The sequence below is a fragment of the Stenella coeruleoalba genome (genome assembly GCF_951394435.1).
Source record: "Stenella coeruleoalba genome assembly, chromosome: 1".
NCBI lineage: Eukaryota > Metazoa > Chordata > Mammalia > Artiodactyla > Delphinidae > Stenella > Stenella coeruleoalba.
This window is the reverse complement of record NC_137169.1, coordinates 118,060,390-118,073,111: the sequence shown is the minus strand read 5'-3', so window position 1 is coordinate 118,073,111 and position 12,722 is coordinate 118,060,390. Positions and strand designations below refer to the sequence as shown.

General features: G+C 39.6%; 1 protein-coding gene across 1 annotated transcript in view; it reads left to right on the top strand.

The window, feature by feature from the left end:
* Positions 1 to 12,722, top strand: part of RGS5 (regulator of G protein signaling 5) — a 53,084-nt gene that overhangs the window by 22,290 nt on the left and 18,072 nt on the right. The window contains exon 2 of the mRNA XM_079929401.1: positions 6,596 to 6,706. Within this exon, the coding sequence (XP_079785527.1) occupies positions 6,596 to 6,706 (111 nt within the window). The remainder of the gene's footprint in view (positions 1 to 6,595; positions 6,707 to 12,722) is intronic.

Here is a 12,722-nt window from a genome sequence, read left to right as displayed (position 1 = left end):
ATATATTAATATGTGTCAGATAAAAAAATACAGACTTTAACATGGTATCACATTGCATTAGTAAACTACTTTTTCATTTTCTGCTAAAACATAAGCAATGGGTGGACTTTCTTTAGTTCAAGTAGAAGAAGGTTAATTCAGGAAAATGGTAGATGCCAAACTCATACATTCTTTCTCCACCAAAATGACCCTGGAGGGGCTTCCCCCTGCACTTGAGAGTCAATCTTGATTTTAAGGGGCCATGCATGGAGGATCCTGGGGAGTTGAGAATTTCAGTTCTAGAATTGACCTGATTTTCCACAGATGTTTCCTTATACTCTACTAAGGGTTTTCAAGATCACCCCTGTGTCTCATGAGCCATCTATCAGTAACAAACTCCATTGATCTCAAGTTTTCAATGAGCAGTCAACAAGAAGGTTTTCCACTCTTGAACCAAATGAATCTCTCTAGATGGGTCCAGCACAGTGGACATAAGTCCTCTGGGCTCCCTTCTCTCCATGAGCATCTGCTGGGGTTCTGTCTACGTGACTCAGATCTTGGCTGAAAGAACTTAGAAAGGTCATTTCTTCCTCTGCTTTTCAGATCCGGCTGTAGTACTCTCCAGCTGTGGAATCTTGTTGCTAACAAGTGTTTTAGGAACTTTTATTTATCTTTAATGGGTATTTATCACACTTTTGGGAGCCAAGAAAAGGCATGTCCTTTTTGCTCCTGTAGAAACAAGGTTTGTGGTATTTCTTCAGAAGGCAGCAGCCTGGAACAGATCTGCTCTTTTTCACTGATGCTCACAATTTACCATGTCCAGCAGGGGGCATCTGCAACACAGATTTAAGTTGGATTGGATTTAAATTGGATTGTCCTTGACAGGGGACAGGTTGGAACACCTCTTTCAGAAATGTGTCCTAAATACCCTGTCCTATACTTCCCAATTTTTCTCCTTCCTGTCTTCCTTCCTGGCTGTTCCTGACATATGTCCAATCTCAGAACTAGTCTGTGCCTCAGGAATAATTTTGTTTAAGTAAATCCTGATAAATTTTGGTCTCATGATGGATTCTGATTAGACTGAGTGATTGTAATTACCCTCCCTGCCTCCTCTCATCAGAGTGTGTCCTATCTGGTGTGAGGGACTGAAGAGCATACTCCATTTCAGCCCCCATTCGTCTATTTCCAACTTCTCTAACAGACAGAAATCGAGTTCAGTCAGAGTCCTTGCAGTCATTTAATGACACTACCTCTCTGCAGTTAACCAAATCAGAGACATCTAAGTCCTCGATGGCTTATTTGGTGCTACACCCCAATATTTCACCCACCCGCCCCAAAATGCAGTTTTACTATAAGCTAGCAATTCAATTCATTCATTCGTTTGCTGATTCATCAATTTATATAGTAAATATTTATTGCATGTCTGTTAAGTGCCAGGCCCTGGGCTAAGTGCTGAGACTGGAGCTGTGAACAAAACAGATATTGACCCTGCTCTTGGGGACCTGACATTCTAATGGGAGAGACAGACAGGACTCAAATAAATACACAGAGACATAATGCAAATTGATAAGGACCATGAAGGAAAAATACAGAGGCCTCTGCGAATATAGTAGGGGCAGCTCTTAAAGCATGTGTCTCCTATTACACTATCTTCGTGTTATCACGTTTGAGCTCCTTGAGGCTAGGGTCTATGTTCTTCTATTAATATATCCCCTCCACTTTTATCAATGAGTAGAAAAATATCTAGCATACAGTTTACATGTATATGTCTTACATTTCCTTAGTTCCACGTGTCGCTGAAGCAAGGAACATCTTTGTAATCCTTGAAACACCTAGCACAGGACTTTATATATAGCTGGTTACTGATAAATTTTACTTGAATATAATTGTATTTTGAAAAATTCTGCTATGTGTTTGTTTTAGTGATTGCTTGTACTGTTTTCCACACTTATTCACCCTAAGGTAATAATTTTCACTCAATTCACCAATTAGTTGGAAGGACAGAGGTGGTCCAGGGCCTTTTGAAAGCATACCCACGCAGGGCACAGATTTAAAATTGCACAACCCTACAATTATTCAAACTCTTTTCAGGTTGAAATCACTAATGTGAGCCATCTAGTGAAAGGATTATCTTCCTCTGAACCCTTAATTTAAATTTCACCCAGGCATTTCCAATGATTTTATTTCAAAACAAGTTTTTCTTTGTAAAACCAAAGGATAACAGGGTTGGGGGTGTGATGAGAAGAGATACGAATCATTTCTTGTTAACAGGCATTAATGTAATATAGCCAGGAAAACTGCCTGGTGGGCGGTCAAACAGAGCCAAGGACTGAGTTGAAATCATAAACATATTAAAAAGTTTTCTTGGGCTTCCCTGGTGGCGCGGTGCTTGGGAGTCCGCCTGCCGATGCAGGGGACGCGGGTTCGTGCCCCGGTCCGGGAAGATCCCACATGCCGCGGAGCGGCTGGGCCCGTGAGCCATGGCCGCTGAGCCTGCGCGTCTGGAGCCTGTGCTCCGCAGCGGGAGAGGCCACAACAGTGAGAGGCCCGCGTACAGCAAAAAAATAAATAAATAAATTAAAAAAAAAAAAAAGTTTTCTTCTCTGGATGGGTTTGTTTTTGATATTAAATGAATGTCAGATACATTCAAGCTTATTTTTAAAGGAGAAAATAAAATGGAAGCTTTGAGCTTTTGTTTTGCTTGATTTTCCATTTGTTGTTGTTTCTTTCTTCATTTCCATATTTGGATATGTCCGTATGGTGGGGAGGAAGGGGAGAGGGGGGAATGAAATATTATTCCAGGAACTCTTAAACAAACGTAGTAAACACAAACGTAGTAGAAACGTACGTAGTAGAAACGTAGTAGAAACGTAGAAAAACAAACGTAGTAACACAGCTTATTCCTACGGAAAGAGTAAAATGTTTCAAGTAGTTTCAATCTCAGCACTGGTCAACTCTTCAGCTTTTAAACATTCACTGTTTTATAAGAGAGACAATAATGTTATTCACTCCCTATATGCTGTCAAACTCCTAATTCAACCGAATGGTCTTCCCGACTTATGTGCGTTAACATTTTAACGTCCTATGTTTGAGCCTATACTAAACCATAGAGAGAAGTATTTTCTGAAGCACTGCCTTTCCTTTCTCCCTTACAACCGCAGGGCAAGTATGAGGAAAAGAGTAATCTGGTGTTCTGGCATGTTTCTCTACTTTGAGGAAGTGAAATCTGATTTTCTATGGGCAGTGTTATAAATGGTTGATTTCTAGATTATCCCACAAAAAGACAATTTAAATAGTGATATAGATAAAATTATACGAGGATTCTGGTTCATTCTGGTTTTAAAAGTCTTTTGTGGGATGTCTTGGAGAATTTAACCACCCTGTATAGACAGTGTTTTCATGGGAAAACGCATCCTGAAAGAATTAGCAAAAGAAAAATTTGAAATAGATTTGTAAGACAGGCTGCCACTTCTTCATGTAGAGACAGTCTTTGAAGGCACCTTTCAATAGTTTTACCTTTTTTTGGTTTTCATACCAAATTTACTGAAGGCTGCATACTATACAGAGGTCCTCCATCATCCACCCTTCCATCAGGAAGGGGAGGCAGAGTGAGTAGCCTTCATCTAACATGGCATTCTTCTCTCTCCAGTCACACTTTACACTCAGGCAATGCAGAACCACTTTTGCATCCCTTCAAATGATATGCACATTATCCTCTTCCTACCCGGAAGTCCCAGCCTTTTCTTGTCTACCTGGCTAACTGCTATTCTACCCCTGCCTCTTCTGAGAAGCCCCACTGACTCACCCTTGTGGACATTGGGGTCCTCCCCCCGTGCTCTGCTGTTCACCTTTGTGGACACTGGATGCCCAGAGAGATGCTGCTTTCTGGGCATCTTCTTCTTTAATACCTGCTTGTGATTGCTCACAAGGTTGAGACTTCAATAGGCTATAAGTACCCTGCAGGCAAAGACAAAACCCTGTGAGTGTTTGTCTGTTTACTGTGTACTGATGACACAGTAACATGATCAAGGAGTAAAGTAGTATGAATAGATGAAATTTTAAAATGCTCAACCCCTTCATTCTAATAACCTGTTCATGTCCCACTTACTCTTTCACTAGGCAATCAAACACAAATATCTCTCCGCCTTTTACAAAAGCAAATGGCTCAAAGGGAGCAAAAGAGGAAAAGAAAAAAGAAACAGAAGTTGAGATGGGGAAAAAATATGCAAAACAAAAATCTAAAGAACCAACCAAAATACCAAGCACAGGAGAAACATTCATTAGACATTCATTAGATAATCTTTAGCTAAATATTGGTGAATGAACTATTGGGTCAAGTGAAACTCAAACAGTTGCTTCACGACTTCCCCTTATGGGCAGGAACTGAGGGGCATGTAGAGCAAGCAGAAGAGGTATTATGGATGGAGTTCTTCAAGTTCTGGGTGGGATAGCGTGTCTTGATGGAAAAGATGAACCTGCTGCTTCTGGCTGTAGTACTATACACTGGCCAGCAGAGGGTAGCCACATGTATTGCATGCATTTTTCCCCCCAAATACTGTTTTCTTCATCCTTCAGATAAATATAAAGTTGGCAGTTCTTGTCTCCAGAGGTAGAATATGGGAGGCAGTGGGTGTATTAATTCTTAGTAACATGTGGGAAATTTCTGAATGTTTTAATTTGGTAGTCAAAGCTAGGGAACATGGCTTGAGTTTGGCTGGAAAAAAATTATTATGCAGTTAGAACTAACTTGGAAGAAGCAGTATTATATGCCAACTGCTGCTTTAAGTGATTCACATGCATTAACATATTTAATCATCACAAAAATTGTATAAGTATGTACTATTTTATCAGTCCCACTTTCTAGGTGAGAAAACTTAACATTAGATAGTTTAAGCAAATTGCAGAGCCTGGAATCAAAGTACACTTATTCTTATTCTCATGTTTTATATAAGCTCCCTCAGCAGAACATTCTGTTTCAGCTGTAATGTGCTCAGCGGAGCTTGATCTGCTGTAATGTGGTACCTGAGTTGTCTTAAGCTGGAGAGCGGGCCCTCGGGAGAGAACAGAGGCAGGAAGAAACGAAAAGGAAAAGACATTGTGGAGGTTACTAATTCTAAATCAGAGTTTCAAAATAACTTTACTATACTAAAGGAACCTACGATATGATTGAATATTTATGTTTTTTTAAGTTATACAGTATATGTCCTTAACTTTTTCTCCCTAATATCCATAATTGCTAATGTCACACATTTTATTTATTTAAATTGTCTCATCACTGTCTCCGTGTGAATAGATGAGGAAAGTGTGTTTATAGTAACAAAACTCTATCTGGCAACAGCATGATATCCTAATCCCGACACAGCTCTGTAAGGCTTCGGTTATGATCAGCATTGACTGGGAAATAAATGTCAGCAGATTTGTGAGGAACAAAAATCAAGATATTTTTAGTTCACTTTGGCAAATATTTTTGAATATTGACTATGCTGCCAAGCTTTGTGCTATGCACAGGGTTGAAAAGGTATTTAAGACTCAATTCCCACCTGCAAAAAGTTCTTATATCCAGCTTGGAAAACAGACACATAAATCAGTAGCCATAATGCAGTATGATAAGCCCTATCTTAAAAGTATGTAGGAAGTGCCAAGGGGACAGTGAAAGGACAGCTTTTTGGGTCTCTCAGTATACAATGGCTTGTCTTATGGATTAATGCTTAAGATTTGCTTGGTGTTTTTGAATTCAGACTTGTGATAAAATGATGGGCAACTTAGGAGATTAGTTTTGAACTGGGCATGGAAACAGTTGCATTCTAGGGTGGAGAAGTGCCCAGAATTCTGACCATGTCTGTTCACTAAAATGTTGAAGATAGAAAGGAGTAATATGATTCTGTCAGTCTGTTGGTAATTAATACTCATCTATTGAAGGCTTACTGCGTGTAAGATACTACAATAGCCATTGTGGAACAATGGGCAAGGGGTTGGAAAAAAGTCAAATCCGTATAAAAGAAGAACAGTTTACAGAGAAGTAATCATCAATCAGAATAATTTAATTTTATAGGTGCAAATGACTGAAAAAAACATCTAGGTTAACTCTGTCATCTTACAGATGAGGCAACGGAGGTCTGGCAATAAAACATGATTATTTTTTCAAACATTATATGTCTAATTAATGGCAGAGCTGGGCCCAGAGCCCTCAGAAGACTGGTAGGCAATACAGTGAGTTCCACCTGTGAACTTAAAGTCAGACAGCTTGGGGTCAAGTCCATTTCCACCACATACTGGCTGGGTTACCTTAATTAAGTTATTTGGATTCTCTGTCATTAGTTTCTTCACCTGTAAAATAGGACTACTATAGTATCTGCCATATATAACATGAAAGAATACATATAAAACAATAATTAAGATTAAAATGAGATAATGCATATTAGCCAGGGACTTGTTAAGAGCATGATAAATGTTATTAGAACTCACGTGTCCCAATTTCTACATTAGTATTCTTTCTGCCACAACAGTGAAATAGGATTTTGCTCATTTTTGTTTCTTTGACACGGAATGAAATCCCTTTTTTAGATCTTTATGCTAATATGCTGTCCATTTCCCCCTCATACATCTCTTCTTTCAGGGCCAAGGAGATTAAGATCAAGTTGGGAATTCTCCTCCAGAAGCCGGAGTCTGCTGCTGACCTTGTCATTCCATACCCTGAGAAGGCGGAGAAACCAGCCAAGACCCAGAAGTGAGTCATGATTATGGATTCCACTCGTTTCCTCCAGAGGATGGCTATTCTTCAAGTGTATAGCACCATCCTTCCTCTGTAGAACTCCCCCCTTCAGTGACTCATTGAAGATCATAAGAGTACTCAGAGACTTGGTTTGTGAATAGGATTTTTTTTCACTCTCTCGTGTATGGAGCATAATATTGCTTACTGGCAGGATGCTTAAAAAATGGAGATAAGGCTACATATTGGGACATCATTGGAGAAACAGGCCGTGTCTTATAAAATGGCACCAGCCACCTCATCACACAGAAGTGTGGTTAAAGATACCTGCTCACTTGCTGTCCTTGGGTCAGATGAGCATCGCTGATCCAATTAATTATGATCCCTGGATGCTCACCTGCTCAGGAAATATCTTGAGGGCTACTTCCTCAGCAGGGAGATATAAATGGTGACATTTCCCTCAAAAAGAGGCTAAGTTCAAGGCAGACTATTAAGCCTAAAGGTTTCTTCTCCAAGATATTGTCCCTTCAAGGTCTAAAAGAGGAGCAGAGGACTGTTCCCTGGTGGAGGAATGAATACTTGACCAGATACTCCTATTTAATGCACGTCAAGCAATTTTTCCCCAGTCCATAAATTAATAGTCCTGACAGGACTTCTGCAGTCCCTAACCACGCACCAACATACTTCTATCAATTTAGGCATGGAGGGAAGCTATAATTCTCAATATTCACGATGTTATGGCAGTGAACGTAGCCCACAATTTCATTGGCATTACTCTAACTTAATAACAATACTCACAGCATTCATGGTGTTTACCGTTGTTCCACTAGCTACACAGCCCGACACTGACTAGACAGATACACTCCATCTTCCCTTTAAAACAGAGACACCACTAAAATCAAGAAAGGAAAGTGGGAAGAAGAAAAGCCAAATGTATTCAAACCCCTTCACTCTACTACCTAAAAGCTTTGAAGAGATCACAGAAGTGTGGTAAAAATATAGGAATCCCTTTTAATCTCCATTTCTTTTAAAATTTAATATTTGTATAAATTGGCCAACCTTTTCTCCAAATGACCTTCAAATTAATATAGCTGGATTGGTTGAGGGATAGAGAGACAGGTTATTCCTTTTAAATTTTTTTCATCAATCTAAGTGGATGTTCCCACTCTCCTTATATTACTTCAAAGTGATCCCAAACCGGAAATGAGGCATAATTGAGTTTTCTGTGCTTAGAAAAGGGAAGTTAATTCAATGTGGAGTGGCGGACACCAGGTACTGGGAGAGAATAAGAATCACATTTCATAATAGCAAAAGATCAAAAAGTCTATTTTGAAATAAACATTGTGGTGGTTATTGATCTGTTGGAATTAACTTTTAAAAAATAAATACAGTGCTACATTTCCTCCTTTGATTCTCTGCTTTAATATCCCACACAGACACTTGAACTATTTGGCTTTAACAAGGATTTGGAGAGAAGCAGTTTTGGAAGATAACTTGGGGCTGACACTCATTGGATTATTTTCTTCTCTTGTCTTCTAGCCCCCTTTTTCGTCCAGAAGTTTGAATTGTTTTGGAAAAATCTTTCTTATCCCTAGAGAATATTTGTGCATCTCTACTGCATTTTTAACAGTGACCATTACAAATCTTTCCTATCCTCTTCCAAACTCGTAAACCCCATTTCATTCATATTTGGCAAATTTCCATGCTTTTTAACAAGCAGGAGAAGACTGTGTTCTGCAGGAACTCAGCTGATCTCGCTTCTCCTCACTTAAAAGTTTCTCTGTATTTTTTTTACCCACATTCTTCTCAAGGAGAAGAAAATAAATCTCAGAGGAGAAAATAGACCTTCTCCGGATGGAAGGTATTTTTAACTCCTCTCATCTTTTTAAAAAAAGCAATCCCTTTTTAAAAAAGCGTTTTCTCTTTTTAAAATATATTTTTATTCTTCTCGTTAGGAAAAAAATTGAACCATTTAAAAAAATAGATAAAAGTTGCCTATATCCCTACCACCCAAGGCCAGCCTCTGTTACCATTTTAGTATTCTTAACTGTTCTTTTTCCCTCTAGACCCTCTTCCACTAGAACAAACAAGTACCATATTCCACTCTAAAAAACACCCTCCCAGCCCCTCACCCCTTCTACTCATATCTCTTCCTCTTGCTTATGCTGGAAAACTCTAGAACTGGAAAGTCACTGCTTTCAATTTCTTCTTTAACTCCTTTTGTTGGGTCTAAACCTTACTGCCTAACTGAAACCATCATCACCAAGGGCTAACTCCTGACTCGTGGACAGCATTTGACTCTGCTCACCAGTTGGCCACCTTAAAACTCTCCACCTTAACTTCTAATTTTGAATTCTCCCACTGCCTTCTCTCTCTCTAAGGGCTCTCACTTTTGTCCACCTTCTATATGTGAGCATTCCCTAAGGCTCTGCTATAGGTCCTCATAATGAAAAATAAAGATGTTACAAGACCATGTAAATTTAGTTTACAGTAACTATTATCATGGCTCCTAATATAATCAATTGCAAAATACTCAAGAGCTGGTGTAGATATTTTTATAGTTTATTTTATATTCTAGATGTTCATTTACTCTCTGTTGATGTCACTAATTTTAACTATCTTTTGTTGTTGCTGTTGTTTTGCCACTTTATAACTCTAGAATGACCTCCACACATAAACAGTCCCTAGCCTGTGCACGGGGGAGAACCACTACAAACTGTTGGCCTACATACACTCCGGCCTGGTAAACTGCAGAGTGAGGCTTACTGTGCGGATTAAAGATGGACGCACAATGTTTGGCCCATGGATAGACATCAAAAAGTGGCTGGTGGGAATGTGAATTGGTACAGCCACTATGGAGAACAGTATGGAGGTTCCTTAAAAAACTACAAATGGAACTACCATATGACCCAGCAATCCCACTACTGGGCATATACCCTGAGAAAACCAAAATTCAAAAAGAGTCATGTACCAAAATGTTCATTGCAGCTCTATTTACAATAGCCCGGAGATGGAAACAACCTAAGTGCCCATCATCGGATGAATGGATAAAGAAGATGTGGCACATATATACAATGGAATATTACTCAGCCATAAAAAGAAATGAAATTGAGCTATTTGTAATGAGCTGGATAGACCTAGAGTCTGTCATACAGAGTGAAGTAAGTCAGAAAGAGAAAGACAAATACCGTATGCTAACACATATATATGGAATTTAAGAAAAAATATGTCATGAAGAACCTAGGGGTAAGACAGGAATAAAGACGCAGATCTACTAGAGAATGGACTTGAGGATATGGGGATGGGGAAGGGTAAGCTGTGACAAAGCGTGAGAGAGGCATGGACATATATACACTACCAAACGTAAGGTAGATAGCTAGTGGGAAGCAGCCGCATAGCACAGGGAGATCAGTTCAGTGCTTTGTGACCGCCTGGAGGGGTGGGATAGGGAGGGTGGGAGGGAGGGAGACGCAAGAGGGAAGAGATATGGGAGCATATGTATAACTGATTCACTTTGTTATAAAGCAGAAACTAACACACCATTGTAAAGCAATTATACCCCAATAAAGATGTTAAAACAAAAACAGAAACAAAAAAAGTGGCAGGTATATTTATCTGCATTCCCATCCATGGGCCAACATCCAAGTCACTGTTGGCCCTGGGGGGAGGGCTCAATAAATGTCCATGAACTTGAGACTGGACATGAGCAGACACATTGCAGGAAGGAAGGGAGAACTGAACAGGCACTTAAGTGCCAATAAATAACTTGGATTTACTTTCCTTGTCAAGGGCAAGAGCACGTGAAAACATTATCAGGAGTGTTTAAATGTATGCCAGGGACTGTGTAGATATTTTTAAAAAGGAAGAAAACAAAAAAGAAAACCACCGGTGCTTAGAGAGGTTAAAATAATCTCCCAAGGTGAGAGCTAGTAAATGCCAGAGTTGCTTATAGCTGTAGTCATGGTTCATGGGGCTAAAACTTCTGTACTCTAAGTGTTGGGTTATTTGTGGCTTTCATCAACCAGACTAACTCTGAGCAAACTGAACCGTTATTAATTTACACATTAATCTGACATGCATATTGCTGGGTAGATGAACGCTGCAGGGAACGCACTGTAGGACAGGGTAGAATGGGAAAAGTTCTCCATGGCTGACAAGCTATACCTCCAGGCAGTGAGTGCATCATTGCCTTGTAGGAGATTCAAGATGTAAATGTGGTAAGAGTACAGTAAAGAGGGAGAGAACACTTCCAGCTGAGATCATCACTTCCTGGACCAAGTGACATTTACACTGGCCATTATAAAACAGTTAATCATCTCTATAAATGTTTATTTTGCCTTTCATTGGAACTGGGTTCCTCTTTCCCTCCACACCCACACACAGAAACTCCATGTCAACTCCCTGTGGGCAGCTACAACCTTGCAAACCAGGACACTTATTGGTCATTCAGATCTGCATCTATCTCATTTCAAAGAATTCAGACTTAATGGCAGATTCTGAGAATCACAACGGGATGAACCTGTGGCACCTCCTAGGCTGGGAATCAGAATACTGGGCTTCGAGGTGTGGAGGATGTGTTCTGCTCGATTGTGTCCTTGAAACAATTTGGACTAATATTACCCCCAAGCGGGTTCTGCACATATCCTTTTCAGGAATTTAATCTTGGCTGTGAGGCACTGCTGATTGTGACCATTAGTCTGGTTCTAACAAGACCATTTGGGACAGCTTGGATCTGGTAACATGCTTAAGTTCGGTGCACCTGCTCTTGCCATTTCTTCTTCTTGTGCCCCTCCATAATAGCCAGAGGAAATGGAAGGCAGGAAGGTGATTTCATTTTACGAGGGGTATTTACAAAATCAGAAGGCGATTCAGCCTTCCCCTTGCTCTGTTTCTTTTGTTCAATTATTTAATGTCTTGTTGTTTCTGTCAACAATAAAGACTTCGCGGGTGTCATATGTAAAACATGGAACCCACTGTAGTGAAGAAATTAAGATTCGTAAGACTGTGCTAAAAACGTTGGTACAAAATAATGTATACATAGGAAAAATTCTCAGCATGAAGTAATATAGAAGAGCCAAAAGGAGTTACTGACCTCTAGAAAATAGCTCTTTTTCTTGTTAGAAATAAAATGAGGCAGAAAAATATATGGGCATGCTTGAAATTCCTTCCTCATGTCATTTCTCCTCCCTGTGTTTCTTTACACTAACCAGAAGAAAACGGGAGGAGAGAAGGTAGTTCACTCATTAAAAATAAATTTCCAAGGAATTAGTGTTGAGTTTTTGATCTATGATACATATGTTTCTAGCCAGGAAAATGAAACCACTTAAGATTATTCCACCAGGTTTGTTACTCTCAGTATTGGCATGTTTTAACCTTCAAATAGTAAAAGCGTAAAACTTTATGGAAAGTCGTATAATTAAGACTCAAAATCTGCACATGCTCCACAGTGAGGAATAGAGAATGGAAGGAATTAGTCACAGCATTTTAGCCAAAATATCTACTGCCATCCTGCACTCGTTACATAGATAAAGTAAGGCTGACTCTGAGCCTCAAAAGCAAAACGAAAAGGAGAATCAGCAACTCTTATCAATCTCACTGATAACCTAAAGAATTAAAGCCCTAAGATATTATTTTTTTAAAAGCCAGAAGCAGGAATTTTCCTGGGTTGTCTGAACAGCTGATCAACCAGTTAAGAGCTAAGGAAATTCCAATTTAGGAAAAACACCTTCATTGGCCTTAATGTTCTAATAAATGCCTTGTTAGTCTGTTTTGATTTGACAACGAAGAACTCACATTGTAACACAAGAGTGAGAGCGGGGGCTGAGGGGGGAGCCCTGGGAGAGCACAGTCAGCCATTTTTCCCAGACGATACCAGCCCACCTTGACACAATTCTGCTGTGAAAGAAAAGTTGGTAGTTAAAACGAAAGAGCTGCAGGGTTTCTGCCTATATAAACGTTAAAATAAAAACAGCCTAAGGGGGAATTATGTGTCGACTCGTACCTTCAGCATCCTGAGCATTTGTGTACAACATTC